We start from the raw sequence: 20470 nt of genomic DNA, 5'->3' as shown, positions 1-20470 counted from the left end.
TTATTTGTGTTTAATTCTCTCTCTCTCTCTCTCTATTTTCTTCAACCCAATCTTACCAACAAAAAACTTGAGGTGACCAATTCTAGAAGCATTCATGGGTTCTTTAATCGACCATTTTTCAGAAGCAAGTAAATGACGGGAGGCCGGGTTAGCTTCACGTCTTTGTGAGAAGTCAGCAGCGTGCGCATATGTGTATGTAATGATCACCAGAATTATGCCACCAAAATGCAACATCATGTTATTTTGCTGCAACGAATGAAAAGCTTATCTTTAATTACAGAACATGATTATATGACTCACAAATAAATTAATTTTCTCTTCTTTAACAGCAGACATTACCCTGCCTTATACTGTAAACACGTGAACTCACCCAACTTTTACGGATAACATGTTTATATTGAATCCAAACGTCTCGTAGCGTTCGCGTGAGATTTTAATAGAACACGTACGTAGGCGATGGTGGTGATGTAAGATTTCGCTGGTCCATTTGCGGTTCATAGCCATGTTATATCGAGAGCCCGTAATAAAGTTCGAGTATGCATATTACAGGAATGTGTTTTCTGCCTGCCCATCTATTCATATCTCGGTCTTTCTGTACATTTGTTCTTCCATTTTCCTGTTTTAAACTTTTACACTTCTTTTTTCTCATCGTTTGATCAGTTTAATGCAAAGCAATGTTGCTTCTTTGGGATTTTCATTTGGTTCCTTTTTGTGACAAAAGAAAGTCTTTTTTCTTGAACGTTTCGGTTCCTGTTTTCTGTTATTTTTACAACATCAGTAATAAAAAGAGAACATAATTCCCTTTTCTTACCGGAAACAGTGCTTTGTAAGTTCGATAAAGTTGATGCGTCGCACACTAGGAAGCATACGTTAAATCCCCAATGGCGTTATGTCAAGCACGCTGAAGTGATTTGGTCAAAGTAACCAAATTCCCTTTACCATACAATACACTCCGAACTATCGTAACTTTTCTAGATTAATTTGGAGAACTGGCTCGGAGATCGCCGAGAAAATATTCGTTAATAAAAATGTTTTTGGCACCAGTCTCTGTTTAAACACTTTGGGTAATCAATGTGAGTGAGTGAAATCTGCAAACTATCCCCAGATACGAACTGATGACAATGTCGAACTTTATAATTGTTTGGTATCTTTATAAAACGTTCGAAATAGTGGCTGGAGTAACTGCCAATATTTTTTACATGTTCTGTTCAGTAACAAATGTGCAATTTTAATTTCTTTTGTTAAATCACAAAGTGACAGTGACCAAGGATGAGTACGCATATTCCTAGATAATGAGCATTCACTCCATTTGACAAAGCACTTCTCACCATCAACATGACCATCATCATGATCATCAAAATAACAATCATCTAGACCATTAACATGATCATCAACATGACCATCGTCATGATCATCAAAATGACAATCATTATGACCATCAACATGACCATCAACATGACCATAAACATGACCATCAACATGACCATCAACATGACCATCATCATGACCATCAACATGACAATCATCATGACCATCAACATGACCATCATCATGACCATCAACATGACCATCGTCATGATCATCAAAATGACAATCATCATGACCATCAACATGACCATCATCATGACAATCATCATGACCATCATCATGATCATCATCATCATGACCATTATCATGATCATCAAAATGACCATCATCATGACCATCAACATGACCATCATCATGACCATCATCATGACCATCAACATGACCATCATCATGAACATCAACATGATCATCATCATGATCATCAAAATTACCATCATCATGACCATCAAAAATGACCATCATCCTGACCAAAAACATGACCATCATTATGACCATAAACATAACCATCATCCTGACCATCAATATGACATTCATCATAAACATAAACATGACCATCATCATAACCATAACATGTCCAGCATTATGACTATCATCATGACCATCAATATGACCATCATCTTGACCATCAACAAGACCACCATCCCCATCATCATGACCATAAACATGACCTTCATCATGATCATCATCATGACCATCAACATGACCATCAACATGACCATCATCATGACCATTATCATGACAATCATCATGACCATCAATATGACCATCATCTTGACCATCAACAAGGCCACCATCACCATCATCATGACCATAAACATGACCATTATCATGACAATCATCATGACCATCAACATGACCATCAACATGACCATAAACATGACCATCATCATCATCATCATCATGACCATCAACATGACAGTCATCGTGACCATCAATATGACCATCACCATAACCATAAACATGACCATCATCATGATCATCAATGTCACATTCATCATAACCATAAACATGACCAGCATTATGATTATCAATATGACCATCATCATGACTATCGTTATGACCATCATTATGATCATCATCATGATTGTACTCATGATCATCAACATGACCATAAACATTACCATCATCATGACCATCATCACGACCATCAACATGACCATCATCATGACTATCAAGATGACTATCATCACGACCATCAACATGACCATCATCATGACCATCAACATAACCATCAACATGACCATCATCATGACTATCAAGATGACCATCATTATGATCATCATCATGATTGTACTCATGATCATCAACATGACCATAAACATTACCATCATCATGACCATCATCACGACCATCAACATGACCATCATCATTACCATCATCATGACTATCAAGATGACCATCATCTTGACCAAAAACATGACTATCATGATCACCATCAACATGACCAACATCATAACCATAAACATGACAATCATCATAACCATTAATATGACCATAATCATGACCATGGACATGACCATCATCATGACCATTAATATGACCATCATCATAACCATAAACATGTCCATCATCATGACCTTAAACATTATATTATCATGACCATCAACATGACCATCATCACGACCATCAACATGACCATCAACATGACCATTATCATGACCATTATCATGACAATCATCATGACCATCAATATGACCATCATCTTGACCATCAACAAGACCACCATCCCCATCATCATGACCATAAACATGACCTTCATCATGATCATCAACATGACCATCAACATGACCATCAACATGACCATCATCATGACCATTATCATGACAATCATCATGACCATCAACATGACCATCATCTTGACCATCAACAAGACCACCATCACCATCATCATGACCATAAACATGACCATTATCATGACAATCATCATGACCATCAACATGACCATCAACATGACCATCATCATAACCATCATCATAACCATCATCCTGACCATCAACATGACCATCATCATGACCATCATCATGACCATCAACATGACCATCATCATGACCATCATCATAACCATCATCCTGACCATCAACATGACCATCAACATGACCATCATCATGACCATCATCATAACCATCATCATCACCATCAACATGACCATCAACATGACCATCAACATGACCATCAACATGACCATCAACATGACCATCATCATAACCATCATCATAACCATCATCCTGACCATCATCATGACCATCAACATGACCATCAACATGACCATCAACATGACCATCATCATGACCATCATCATAACCATCATCATGACCATCATCATAACCATCATCCTGACCATCATCATGACCATCAACATGACCATCATCATGACCATCATCATAACCATCATCATAACCATCATCCTGACCATCATCGTGACCATCATCATGACCATCATCATAACCATCATCATGACCATCAACATGACCATCAACATGACCATCATCATAACCATCAACATGACCATCAACATGACCATCAACATGACCATCATCATGACCATCATCATAACCATCAACATGACCATCAACATGACCATCAACATGACCATCATCATAACCATCATCATAACCATCATCCTGACCATCAACATGACCATCAACATGACCATCAACATGACCATCATCATAACCATCATCATAACCATCATCATGACCATCATCATGACCATCACCATGACCATCATCATGACCATCAACATGACCATCAACATGACCATCATCATAACCATCATCATGACCATCAACATGACCATCATCATAACCATCATCATAACCATCATCATGACCATCATCATTACCATCATCCAGACCATCATCATAACCATCAACATGACCATCAACATGACCATCAACATGACCATCATCATAACCATCATCATAACCATCAACATGACCATCAACATGACCATCATCATGACCATCATCATAACCATCATCCTGACCATCATCATGACCATCAACATGACCATCAACATGACCATCAACATGACCATTATCATGACCATCATCATAACCATCATCATGACCATCATCATAACCATCATCCTGACCATCATCATGACCATCATCATGACCATCATCATGACCATCATCATGACCATCAACATGACCATCATCATGACCATCATCATAACCATCATCCTGACCATCAACATGACCATCATCATAACCATCATCATAACCATCAACATGACCATCAACATGACCATCATCATGACCATCATCATAACCATCATCCTGACCATCATCATGACCATCATCATGACCATCAACATGACCATCATCATAACCATCATCATAACCATCATCCTGACCATCAACATGACCATCAACATGACCATCATCATGACCATCATCATAACCATCAACATGACCATCAACATGACCATCAACATGACCATCATCATAACCATCATCATAACCATCATCCTGACCATCAACATGACCATCAACATGACCATCAACATGACCATCAACATGACCATCATCATGACCATCATCCTGACCATCAACATGACCATCATCATGACCATCATCATAACCATCATCATGACCATCATCATGACCATCAACATGACCATCATCATGACCATCAACATGACCATCAACATGACCATCAACATGACCATCATCATAACCATCATCATAACCATCATCCTGACCATCAACATGACCATCATCATAACCTTCATCATGACTATCATCATGACCATCATCATGACCATCATCATGACCATCATCATGACCATCAACATGACCATCATCATGACCATCAACATGACCATCAACATGACCATCAACATGACCATCATCATAACCATCATCATAACCATCATCCTGACCATCAACATGACCATCAACATGACCATCATCATAACCATCATCATAACCATCATCATGACCATCAACATGACCATCATCATAACCATCATCATAACCATCAACATGACCATCATCATAACCATCATCCTGACCATCATCATGATCATCAACATGACCATCAACATGACCATCATCATAACCATCATCATAACCATCAACATGACCATCATCATAACCATCATCATAACCATCAACATGACCATCAACATGACCATCATCATGACCATCATCATAACCATCATCCTGACCATCATCATGACCATCATCATGACCATCAACATGACCATCATCATAACCATCATCATAACCATCATCCTGACCATCAACATGACCATCAACATGACCATCAACATGACCATCATCATGACCATCATCATAACCATCAACATGACCATCAACATGACCATCAACATGACCATCATCATAACCATCATCATAACCATCATCCTGACCATCAACATGACCATCAACATGACCATCAACATGACCATCATCATGACCATCACCCTGACCATCAACATGACCATCAACGTGACCATCAACATGACCATCAACATGACCATCATCATGACCATCATCATAACCATCATCATGACCATAAACATGACCATCATCATAACCATCATCCTGACCATCAACATGACCATCAACATGACCATCATCATGACCATCAACATGACCATCAACATGACCATCAACATAACCATCATCATAACCATCATCATGACCATCAACATGACCATCATCATAACCATCATCATAACCATCATCCTGACCATCAACATGACCATCAACATGACCATCAACATGACCATCATCATAACCATCATCATAACCATCATCCTGACCATCAACATGACCATCAACATGACCATCATCATGACCATCAACATGACCATCATCATGACCATCATCATAACCATCAACATGACCATCAACATGACCATCAACATGACCATCATCCTGACCATCATCATAACCATCAACATGACCATCAACATGACCATCAACATGACCATCATCCTGACCATCATCATAACCATCATCCTGACCATCAACATGACCATCAACATGACCATCATCATAACCATCAACATGACCATCAACATGACCATCATCATGACCATCAACATGACCATCATCATAACCATCATCATGACCATCAACATGACCATCATCATGACCATCAACATGACCATCAACATGACCATCAACATGACCATCATCATGACCATCATCATAACCATCAACATGACCATCAACATGACCATCAACATGACCATCATCATAACCATCATCATAACCATCATCCTGACCATCAACATGACCATCAACATGACCATCAACATGACCATCATCATAACCATCATCATAACCATCATCATGACCATCATCATGACCATCACCATGACCATCATCATGACCATCAACATGACCATCAACATGACCATCAACATGACCATCATCATAACCATCATCATGACCATCAACATGACCATCATCATAACCATCATCATAACCATCATCATGACCATCATCATGACCATCATCCAGACCATCATCATAACCATCAACATGACCATCAACATGACCATCAACATGACCATCATCATAACCATCATCATAACCATCAACATGACCATCAACATGACCATCATCATGACCATCATCATAACCATCATCCTGACCATCATCATGACCATCAACATGACCATCAACATGACCATCAACATGACCATTATCATGACCATCATCATAACCATCATCATGACCATCATCATAACCATCATCCTGACCATCATCATGACCATCATCATGACCATCATCATGACCATCAACATGACCATCATCATGACCATCATCATAACCATCATCCTGACCATCAACATGACCATCATCATAACCATCATCATAACCATCAACATGACCATCAACATGACCATCATCATGACCATCATCATAACCATCATCCTGACCATCATCATGACCATCATCATGACCATCAACATGACCATCATCATAACCATCATCATAACCATCATCCTGACCATCAACATGACCATCAACATGACCATCATCATGACCATCAACATGACCATCATCATGACCATCATCATAACCATCAACATGACCATCAACATGACCATCAACATGACCATCATCCTGACCATCATCATAACCATCAACATGACCATCAACATGACCATCAACATGACCATCATCCTGACCATCATCATAACCATCAACATGACCATCATCATGACCATCAACATGACCATCATCATGACCATCATCATAACCATCAACATGACCATCAACATGACCATCAACATGACCATCATCCTGACCATCATCATAACCATCAACATGACCATCAACATGACCATCAACATGACCATCATCCTGACCATCATCATAACCATCAACATGACCATCATCATGACCATCAACATGACCATCATCATAACCATCATCATAACCATCATCCTGACCATCAACATGACCATCAACATGACCATCATCATGACCATCATCATAACCATCAACATGACCATCAACATGACCATCAACATGACCATCATCCAGACCATCATCATAACCATCAACATGACCATCAACATGACCATCAACATGACCATCATCCTGACCATCATCATAACCATCATCCTGACCATCATCATGACCATCATCATAACCATCAACATGACCATCAACATGACCATCATCATGACCATCATCATAACCATCATCCTGACCATCATCATGACCATCATCATGACCATCAACATGACCATCATCATAACCATCATCATAACCATCATCCTGACCATCAACATGACCATCAACATGACCATCATCATGACCATCAACATGACCATCATCATGACCATCATCATAACCATCAACATGACCATCAACATGACCATCAACATGACCATCATCCTGACCATCATCATAACCATCAACATGACCATCAACATGACCATCAACATGACCATCATCCTGACCATCATCATAACCATCAACATGACCATCATCATGACCATCAACATGACCATCATCATAACCATCATCATAACCATCATCCTGACCATCAACATGACCATCAACATGACCATCATCATGACCATCATCATAACCATCAACATGACCATCAACATGACCATCAACATGACCATCATCCAGACCATCATCATAACCATCAACATGACCATCAACATGACCATCAACATGACCATCAACATGACCATCATCATGACCATCATCCTGACCATCAACATGACCATCATCATGACCATCATCATAACCATCATCATGACCATCATCATGACCATCAACATGACCATCATCATAACCATCATCATAACCATCATCCTGACCATCAACATGACCATCAACATGACCATCATCATGACCATCATCATAACCATCAACATGACCATCAACATGACCATCAACATGACCATCATCCAGACCATCATCATAACCATCAACATGACCATCAACATGACCATCAACATGACCATCATCCTGACCATCATCATAACCATCATCCTGACCATCATCATGACCATCATCATAACCATCAACATGACCATCAACATGACCATCATCATGACCATCATCATAACCATCATCCTGACCATCATCATGACCATCATCATGACCATCAACATGACCATCATCATAACCATCATCATAACCATCATCCTGACCATCAACATGACCATCAACATGACCATCATCATGACCATCAACATGACCATCAACATGACCATCATCATGACCATCAACATGACCATCATCATAACCATCATCATGACCATCAACATGACCATCATCATGACCATAAACATGACCATCAAAATGACCATCATCATGACCATAAACATGACCATCGTCAAGACCATGAACATAACCATCATCATGATCTCGCTTTTTGATCACTTGGTGAAAAACTTTTTCTATCTATTAAATGTGTTGAGAACAAATTTACCCGTCTGCAATTCATCAAGGCTCGAGTCGTAAATATATTGGACTTAACCCGATTAAGTTATGTTGTGCCTGTACCAGATATACCTTCGTAACTATCCAATGCTGATGCGAATTGCCATTAAAGGACAAAAAAAAGTCGCAATTCTTTTAAACAAGGTTTTCAAGGAACGTTTTTTAAAATGTATTTTCCTTTTGACTCTCACCCCTGAATGAGATCAGAATGCGTAGAGTTGTTTGAAAGTATTACATTGTATTATATATAAATATATACCCACACTATATATATGTATACACATACACACACTACGATATATATATATGGCGGTAGCTTAGATAAGCGTTTCCTTTATCTTGGAATCTATGAAGACAGACAGATGGTAAATCCAAAATTAGTAAAGACTATTATCACTGAAAGTGAAAGTTGGAGTTAATTTTGTCTGTGGGGGCGACAGTGTCACCCAGAAAGTTCAAGTAATCTTAATTTAGAATAGGTACATATACATTTAAGACAGTTAAAAATAACTTTCAGGTTTATTCAAATGAAAAGACAAATTGCAATTAGTAAATTAGTAAGTACATTATGGGAATAGCTGTGCATGAGTACATGAGTTGAAAGAGTAAATACGCTGACAAATTACAAGACATACCTGAAAATCAATGCCGTAGATTCATGGAACCAACATTTTTGAATAACAAACAGTAACTGATAGGAAGCAAATAAGCAACATTTCTCGTTTTCGGACCTATAAGACCCAGCACTCCTACCGTTGTATCATGTATTGCTTGTGCATGTACAATTTAAGCAAATTCGGTTATCGGGATTAATTTTGTTTGATAAGTTGTTCAGATAAGTCATAGTGACACGTGACTAGGGACGATCTTACAGTCCAAGCTACCAAGGATAGGCGTTGGCACAATTGTTAGCGTGTCGGACAAGCGACCGAAAGGGTCCGGATTTGAATCGTACCATCAGATCAGCCCAGACAAGTCAGTTACCGTGTTGTATACTTAAACCAGTTGCACCTGTTTGTGTTGTGGTGCCAAGAAACACGAATCCAAAGAAAATCAAGCAACCAGGATGTCGATAGACACAATTATCAAAATAGTTTTAATATCGCTGACTCTTATCTCGCTACATATTGACAATGGAATACCGTGGAATGTTTTCTTGCTTGTGACAAGGTATGACTACCGTTTCCCGTTGAAAGGGTCACTGTGATCTAATTTTGATAGCTATGAGTAGTACTACTCTCTATAAATGCACTTATTAAGCGTCCTTACTGTAACGCAAATGTTGCCAAAAATTGCAAGAATCAGACTGGAAAATGAAATTAATAGAAGCGACAAAAGTAGGTGGCTGCGACCTACCATACAACACTATTGAAATGTTCTCTCAAAGATAAATGTTTCCTTGAAGTTTATTTGTATATTTTTTCTTGTTTTTAATTCATTATTTTATATTATTTAAGATTAACGGTCTAATAATTTAATTTTGAATTTTGTTATACTTAAAGTGTCCAAGAAATGGAGGTATTTACACTGCCGATAGAACTGGTGACAATGCCTTCAGTCCTCTCTGGTGGATCAGGCTGTAGAGCAGATATGATCGCACACCCCGCCTGGCTGTGAAGGCATATGGCAAGAGCTGTATGGACAGCGCAGGACACCAGCTCAGCTGCATTAGGACCCGACTGCTATCCACTGAATCCGAACTCGTTTCCAGACGTGTGGAAATTGTCGTGCCACTGGATTTAGAAAGGCCTGAGTGAATCTGAGTCTGTGCAAATTTCCCCCTAACTTTATCCACGCGCAGGCCATCACATTATCACCTTACTCCATCAGATACATTCAAGTGTTGTGTCGATGGGCGAGCGGCAAAGCAACATGTGTGATTACAAATAGCTGTAACTGCAGACATGCACGCATATCCTGTCAAGTGTGCCACAGACTGTTCAGAGCACAAACTGGCCTTATACCGTCTCACATACTCACAAAAACCAAAACAGTCAGTGATGTCTTGGTCATTATCTAACTCGAAGGAGAACAATATAATTCAGCCAAGGATACTGCTCAAAGAAGACAACTCTGTGTCTTTCTCACTTTCAAAACTCAAATCCAAACGAAGCCTCATATTTCTATATTGTATCACAAATTTATCTTTGTTCTTCAATGTAGTAAATAGTTTGAGGTCTGGTATCTTGGCACTTATCAGTTTATTTTGCTAGGGAAATAAATCATCCTCGTCTGATGCAAGCTTTTCTGTTCTTGAAATGGTCGTGTAAATGTTTTGGTATCTCCAAATCATTTTTTTACGTCTACCCCGTGTCACTGACATCAAGAAAGTATTGCAATTTGTTTTCAAACATGTCGAATTTGTTAATTATTTCCGTATTTGAAGTTTTCAACCGCCATATATTAGCCCTTTGCCCAACCATATAAATTATTGATGTCAAGATATATGACATATGCCCGTAACCTTGATCTTTAGAAGTCTCCATTTTGTTGCATCTTTTCATCATAATTAATCTTTGAACAGAGGAATAAAAAAACGCTAAGACAGGCACGTAAACGCCATGACCTATAGGGTCGATAGCTGTCACTAGGATGTCATTAAAGGTATGTTAGGATTAATGTAGTGAGCTGTCACGAGGATGAAATTAAAGAAATGTAATGATTGATGTAGATAGCTGTCACTAGGATGTTATTAAAGTTATGCAAAGATTGAGGAAGAGAACCGTCAGTTGGATGGAATCAAAGCTAATCATGGATAGAGGCAGAGAGTCGTCGCTAGAATATACTTAAATGTATGCATGGATTGAGGTGGGGTACTGTCACTAGGGTGGAATTGAAGCTATGTAAAGATTTGATGCAGAGAGCTGTCACTAGGGTTGGATTAAAAGTCTGTAAGAACTGATGTAGCTAGCTGTCACTACGATAGGATTAAAGGCATGTAAGGATTAATATAGAGTGCTGTCACTACGATGGGATTAAAGGCATGTAGAGATTAATATAGAGAGCTGTCACTACGATGGGATTAAAGGAATGTAAGGATTAATATAGAGAGCTGTCACTACGATTGGATTAAAGGCATGTAAGGATTAATGTAGAGAACTGTCACTACGATGGGATTAAAGGCATGTAAAGATTAATATAGAGAGCTGTCACTACGATGGGATTAAAGGAATGTAAGGATTAATATAGAGAGCTGTCACTACGATGGGATTAAAGGCATGTAAATATTAATATATAGAGCTGTCACTACGATGGGATTAAAGGAATGTAAGGATTAATATTGAGAGCTGTCACTACGATGGGATTAAAGGCATGTAAAGATTAATATAGAGAGCTGTCACTACGATGGGATTAAAGGCATGTAAAGATTACTATAGAGACGATGGGATTAAAGGCATGTAAGGATTAATATAGAGAGCTGTCACTACGATGGGGTTAAAGGAATGTAAGGATTAATATAGAGAGCTGTCACTACGATGGGATTAAAGGCATGTAAAGATTAATATAGAGAGCTGTCACTACGATGGGAATAAAGGAATGTAAGGATTAATATAGAGAGCTGTCACTACGATGGGATTAAAGGAATGTAAGGATTAATATAGAGAGCTGTCACTACGATGGCATTAAAGGCATGTAAATATTAATATATAGAGCTGTCACTACGATGGGATTAAAGGAATGTAAGGATTAATATTGAGAGCTGTCACTACGATGGGATTAAAGGCATGTAAAGATTAATGTAGAGAGCTGTCACTACGATGGGATTAAAGGCATGTAAGGATTAATATTGAGAGCTGTCACTACGATGGGATTAAAGGCATGTAAAGATTAATATAGAGAGCTGTCACTACGATGGGATTAAAGGCATGTAAAGATTAATATAGAGACGATGGGATTAAAGGAATGTAAGGATCAATATAGAGAGCTGTCACTACGATGGGATTAAAGGCATGTAAAGATTAATATAGAGAGCTGTCACTACGATGGGATTAAAGGCATGTAAAGATTACTATAGAGACGATGGGATTAAAGGCATGTAAGGATTAATATAGAGAGCTGTCACTACGATGGGGTTAAAGGAATGTAAGGATTAATATAGAGAGCTGTCACTACGATGGGATTAAAGGCATGTAAAGATTAATATAGAGAGCTGTCACTACGATGGGAATAAAGGAATGTAAGGATTAATATAGAGAGCTGTCACTACGATGGGATTAAAGGAATGTAAGGATTAATATAGAGAGCTGTCACTACGATGGCATTAAAGGCATGTAAATATTAATATATAGAGCTGTCACTACGATGGGATTAAAGGAATGTAAGGATTAATATTGAGAGCTGTCACTACGATGGGATTAAAGGCATGTAAAGATTAATGTAGAGAGCTGTCACTACGATGGGATTAAAGGCATGTAAGGATTAATATTGAGAGCTGTCACTACGATGGGATTAAAGGCATGTAAAGATTAATATAGAGAGCTGTCACTACGATGGGATTAAAGGCATGTAAAGATTAATATAGAGACGATGGGATTAAAGGAATGTAAGGATCAATATAGAGAGCTGTCACTACGATGGGATTAAAGGCATGTAAGGATTAATATAGAGAGCTGTCACTACGATGGGGTTAAAGGAATGTAAGGATTAATATAGAGAGCTGTCACTACGATGGGATTAAAGGCATGTAAAGATTAATATAGAGAGCTGTCACTACGATGGGAATAAAGGAATGTAAGGATTAATATAGAGAGCTGTCACTACGATGGGATTAAAGGAATGTAAGGATTAATATAGAGAGCTGTCACTACGATGGGATTAAAGGCATGTAAATATTAATATATAGAGCTGTCACTACGATGGGATTAAAGGAATGTAAAGATTAATGTAGAGAGCTGTCACTACGATGGGATTAAAGGCATGTAAAGATTAATGTAGACAGCTGTCACTACGATGGGATTAAAGGCATGTAAGGATTAATATTGAGAGCTGTCACTACGATGGGATTAAAGGCATGTAAAGATTAATATAGAGACGATGGGATTAAAGGAATGTAAGGATCAATATAGAGAGCTGTCACTACGATGGGATTAAAGGCATGTAAGGATTAATATAGAGAGCTGTCACTACGATGGGGTTAAAGGAATGTAAGGATCAATATAGAGATCTGTCACTACGATTGGATTAAAGGCTTGCAAGGATTAATGTAGAGAGCTGTCACTACGATGGGATTAAAGGCATGTAAAGATTAATATAGAGAGCTGTCACTACGATGGGATTAAAGGAATGTAAGGATTAATATAGAGAGCTGTCACTACGATGGGATTAAAGGCATGTAAATATTAATATATAGAGCTGTCACTACGATGGGATTAAAGGAATGTAAGGATTAATATAGAGAGCTGTCACTACGATGGGATTAAAGGAATGTAAGGATTAATATTGAGAGCTGTCACTACGATGGGATTAAAGGCATGTAAAGATTAATATTGAGAGCTGTCACTACGATGGGATTAAAGGCATGTAAAGATTAATATAGAGACGATGGGATTAAAGGAATGTAAGGATCAATATAGAGAGCTGTCACTACGATGGGATTAAAGGAATGTAAAGATTAATATAGAGAGCTGTCACTACGATTGGGTTAAAGGCATGTAAGGATTAATATAGAGACGATGGGATTAAAGGAATGTAAGGATCAATATAGAGAGCTGTCACTACGATGGGATTAAAGGAATGTAAAGATTAATATAGAGAGCTGTCACTACGATTGGGTTAAAGGCATGTAAGGATTAATATAGAGAGCTGTCACTAAGATGGGGTTAAAGGAATGTAAGGATTAATATAGAGATCTGTCACTACGATGGGATTAAAGGAATGTAAGGATTAATGTAGAGAGCTATTGATACGATGAAATTAAAGTATTTAAAAATCGATATGTAATTAGATAATAATACACGTGAGATCATTATTTGTGTTATATGTGCTTGAATTATTTCAAATCATTAGTGGCATTTAATACAACGTTTGTCTTTGAAATAGCGTAAGAAAACATTTAAATTTCTCCCTTCCTAAAAAAAAGAATTAATTTTCTAAATATGGAACACGAGAGAAATTCGGAAACGTCATTCATGCCTGTTTTGGATCATTAATGTTCATTTTCAATACTTGGACTCGTTGATGGACGAGAAAAAAGATCATCATACATGAACAATAAACATAAATTAACATCATTTTATTTTTTAGCATATTTAAAATATTCAAGCCATTTTGTAGCCTTTCTGTTGCTTTTAGTGGATAAGACTTTACATATGTATTTACTGATACGTGCAATGAGATAGCCAAGGTGTGATGAGGTTTAGCAAGAGTTTGAACCGATATTTTCAACAATGTATACAGCTACATGTTTTCTAAATAAGCCCATTGAAACCGACCATTGATAGAAATTTAGCATAATACCGTCATCAGGTGACACATTCGGGTTTTTTTCTGATGGAAAAATATAGGACAAAAAAAGATGGAAAATATAAAACTTAGATTTTTAAATAGTTTATGATTAAAGAATTTACCTCTGGAAGCACAAACAACTTACCAAATGACAAAATCTGTAAAACTTTAAAGCATTGTCAAAACTAAGGTAGACCACAACCTTCAAACGTATGCGTATAAATAAGTGTACATCGATAAATATGCCAAGTTTGAGGGAACCAGCTTAATGACAATTGCAAAATCTAGTTCATCCCTAAGCACACAAAAATATAATTAAAAGAATGCTTGAATACACGAAAGGACAACTGAAACGCTTCAAGTTAAAATCACTGGTGAGTTTGACGACAAAGGTATGAAGAAAGGAAAAAAAAACGTTTTGATGGTGTGCGATATATCTGAACAGTTGCGTTTGTTTGCGACGAAAGAATATGAATAAGTTTCGTGTTATTATTATACATTTCCAGGATACGGTTATGACCCTAAGTTAAGCATCTTTCAAGATAACTGAAACAGAGTTGGAAACTGTTCAAAATAGAAATATATACTTGGAGACTGAATGCAAAATAGAGTTGGAAACTGTTCAAAATATATACTTGGAGACTGAATGCAAAATAGAGTTGGAAACTTCAAAACAGAGATAGACTTAGAATAAGAAACAAGAGAAGGCAGTTGAATGAATTGCGTGTGATGAACAAAGTCTAATAGCAAATACAATGAAAATTAGAATCCAGCCAAAGTAGATTCATATTTTTCTGATAACAATGTATACAGCTGGAACAAAGTAAAATTTTTAATGTACTGATTCAATTACTATGTACTGAAGCCTAAATGCATTAGCACAATGAAATTGATGCACACAGACACGGATTAATGCATACATCAAAAATAAAGATTTTTACCATGATATGTAGGAACTAATCAGATAATGGGTAGCTTTGAAACATCTGACGAAAAGCAGTAAGTACAGTCTACATTTGGTAAACATGAAAGTTAGAGCAAAGCTACGGGAAGATGTAAACATATCGATTTGTAAGAAATAAGCTGCATTAAGAAATAAAATGAGTTTCTTTAAAATAAAAAACGGTAAAGAAAAGAATTTAGTGGCATTTAAAGGACAACTGATACAGTTTGAAAAGAGATATACTAAATTTTAAATCATTAGATCTTATGAACATAAATTTTCAGATGTTGAGATAAAGAAACTTGTGAACAGTTCAATTGATGACATCAGATAGTCAGTAAACAACGCTGAAGCTTTTAACGTACAGTTTCTGAAGTAAAAATGAAAATAAACCTGCACAAATGGTTTGGCAGATAAAAAAATATTACCTGTGAACAACGAAATTAAAACAAATCCAAGTTTAGAAATGTATCAGGTTTATAAATTGTGATTTATAATGCTAGCTTGAATAATATGAAAAGAAATGAGCTATTATGAACACTGCTCCAAAAGCCCGTTTCGAGGACAATATATTAAAAAAAATATGAAGGAGTACAATAAAATAAAAATAAAATAAAATCTCCACTTAGATACTCAAACAGAAGAGCTACGAACGTGGCATCAAACGACTCATAAAAAGCCAAGAAACTTCTTAAATCTGTGAAAGTAATTAGACCCACCAAAAAAAACTGTCAGACGTCTAGACGTGTATACAGAAAACCTAAATACAACGCACCGAGATCTAAATGGTGGAGGACATTTTAATCAGGAAGACATACATTTACCAAATCAGCCTCCAGGTAAATTAAAAATGAATGAACATATCGGTTATTGTTCGCTATGGTACAGATAAGTGTGTCCTATATGAGTCCGATGTGTATCCGCTGAGTAAAGTTTTCTTTTTACTAAATTTATTGAAACATCGGTTATTGATCTTTCTGGTTTTAACCGGTTTGGATTTTTGTCTACAAATATTCTCTATGGTACAGCAATTGCATCTTCATATTACACAACTCTGTAATATTTGTGACAACTCTGCCAATACCTTAGCTGCACCACTTTTCTTGTATCGATATCTGGTCTATTTTAATACGGGAAAAGTAAGAACAAGAAATGCATACGATCAAGCTAAGAAATACACGATCGCTTAAATTCTTACGCAAAAGACGCGTATATCACCGTTAAAGTTACAACGAATTTGTAATTTTGACCAGCGTTTGCAGTAAGATATATTTTCTATTAATATTGATCATCTTTATAACTAAGTTATGTTTTCTCGATGTACAATGTCCTTCCTGGCAGATTAGTTGCGGCTTTTGAAGATATAGGTCTTCATGCTGAATTAGTATTATGCTATTTATTAGCATCCAAGACAATTACAACGCCTCATTTGGCAGCACGTTATCATCTGAGTCACAATACTTTATGGCCAGTTAAACGAATCTCCTTTTATCGACAGTACAGTCTCATAGTCCGAACAACAATTCGTGGAAGAACTTCCTTGTTTTTTTTTTCGGCGTAAATCAGAAAGAACGAGGCTGGAGCCATTGTCTTTATTAACATAGTATACAAATATATATATATATATATATATATATATATATATATATATATATATATATATATATATATATATATATATATATATTATGCACATAGATGGATAGTGATTGCATTGATAGAGTTATGACGATATAGCTTGTCTCAAACTGTTTTAAAATAACACTGAAAGAAATTACCGCAATGTTCCTGAAAATTAAAGGTTATTTGGGCATCTTAATGTACAACAAACTGACAATGATAAAGCAACTTTCGTGTTTGATCATTTATTTTCTGTGAAATTAGATTTTAATTTCTTTTTTTAAATCGGGAAATGCTCATTTTTATTTTGCCAAACAGACCATTGTCGTTTGCACGCTATGTGAAAGAATGTAGATATCCTTCCAGTGTCTCGATATTTTCATGGCTTCAGGCATTGCTTGTTTATGGTATCGTGACTTTATCTTTCGTTTCTCACATTTCTATATATGTATGGTCGCATTTTCCAGAAAACACCAGTACATGATTAGCACTATCCTGCCTTCTAGTTTGTCCTGACACGTGACCTATTTTGACCTTCTACTGCGTGCATCGTTCCCACGAGGTAGCAAAATGTTCAGATTGCCATCGTTACTTGAACAATTTTTTCAATATAATCAAGATAAACATAATTGTAAAACATGTACATGTACGTACTATATGTACATGTACGTACTATAACGAGCGGTGATTGAATTTACGTGTCCTGCAAACAGGAAACTTCACACTGATCGAATTAACTATATGGACTGCGTCTTTAGTACACTTTATAGTTAAATAAGTCGTTGTTGTAATAGTGATATGTTTTGTAAAATTTCTTATTATCGTTATTATAACAGATCATATCAATACTTTTCTCTCATCTGGAGAATTCCCATTGTTTTTCAAAACTGCCATTGTAAAGCCTCTGTTGAAGAAACCGACACTTGACCATATCGATTTAAAGAACTTCCACCCTGGTTCTAACCTCCCATTTATATACAAAAATCTGTAAAGATTAATGTTATGATAAGAATGGACTTTATTTTTTGACCCGTTCACATCTGCATCATTGTCCAAGCTATATACAGGACAAAATTCGGACGCTGTATATTGCCATTACCTTGTTCGTTAACTTTGTATGCTCTACCTTAATACATTTTAAATGGGCATTCTATTGCTTGAAAGTTACCCAAGTATTCACAATATACCATTTTGACTACCATCCTAATTTCTCGTTCAGAAATCTAAAGAAAAAGAATCCTTCAATATGCATTAGTGCAAGATAAAAAAATTCAAATCTCGGGATCAAAATATTGAGTCAAACTCGTCGGCAAAGCTTCGTATTTGACGCAGACGTTTGATCCTCGGGTGGAACTTTCCTATCCTACACCGATACAAATGAAGGATTGTAGTAGGACTGAATAAAAACTTACCGTTCCATTTGATTATAAAACTGTAATAATAATAGGTGTTAATAACGTTCCTTATCATCATGACAGTGTCCTTCGCGGTCGATTCGGAATCTAAGCAACGCAGGCATGTTGAGCATCTGACGTTTGAGATCACTGCGAACATCTCGTCAATAAACGCCACATATTTATACAAGACTCTGCTCGGTAAGTCAGTAAGAAAGCATGCATATTTAAATTACCATTAGTTTCAAGATAGTAAATTAAATAAAAATTTAGACAAAAATTGAAACGAGGACAGGCTGATTTTTTTTAATGAGGTTCATTTCACTTTGGATTTTTGTTTGTTGTTGTTGTTGTTTTTTTTTTTTTTTTTTTTTTCTTCTTTACAATGACTTATTCTCAGCAATTCCACATATTTGCACTACGTAGGAGGGATCATTTATGATCCTTTCGACTTGTCATAATAAACACTTTAACAGGCACTGTGTATTCCATACACAAAGTCAGCTTTTTATGCTCACCAGCAACACTCCTGAAGTGCTTCCTCAGGATTTACTCCCCGAATCCTTGCACCATTTTCGTCCAAGGAGCATGGAGTTTCAGTACACCCTGTGAAATCAGGACATTCTTAATTAGCAGTGCTGTCCTTTTACAAAAAAAAAAAAAACAAAAAAAAAAAACGCGCGCGCAAAAACATTCTTATACTCGTAATTCTCCCATGCAAGATTATTAACTTCCACATTTCTCTTCTAGATCCAAATAGTCTTTTT

General features: G+C 36.8%; 1 protein-coding gene across 3 annotated transcripts in view; it reads right to left on the bottom strand.

Moving 5' to 3' along the window:
- Positions 1-20246, bottom strand: part of LOC149788985 (uncharacterized) — a 36507-nt gene extending 16261 nt beyond the window's left edge. The window contains exons 1-2 of one of the 3 annotated variants that reach the window (XM_089975816.1): positions 20222-20246; positions 57-246 (exon numbers count right to left, since the gene is read on the bottom strand). In XM_089975816.1, the coding sequence (XP_089831942.1) occupies positions 57-237 (181 nt within the window). In that variant the 5' untranslated portion in view covers positions 238-246; positions 20222-20246. Of the gene's footprint in view, positions 1-56; positions 247-9291; positions 9339-9937; positions 10077-20221 lie in introns of those variants that run through there. The other 2 variants (XM_089975815.1, XM_089975814.1) reach the window with 2 other exon arrangements.
- Positions 20247-20470: the final 224 nt, after the last annotated feature.

This window comes from Sinohyriopsis cumingii, chromosome 11, assembly GCF_028554795.1.
Source record: "Sinohyriopsis cumingii isolate HCF-2022 chromosome 11, ASM2855479v2, whole genome shotgun sequence".
Lineage (NCBI taxonomy): Eukaryota > Metazoa > Mollusca > Bivalvia > Unionida > Unionidae > Sinohyriopsis > Sinohyriopsis cumingii.
Note: the sequence above shows the minus strand (reverse complement) of the source record. Positions and strands in the feature narration are given on the sequence as shown.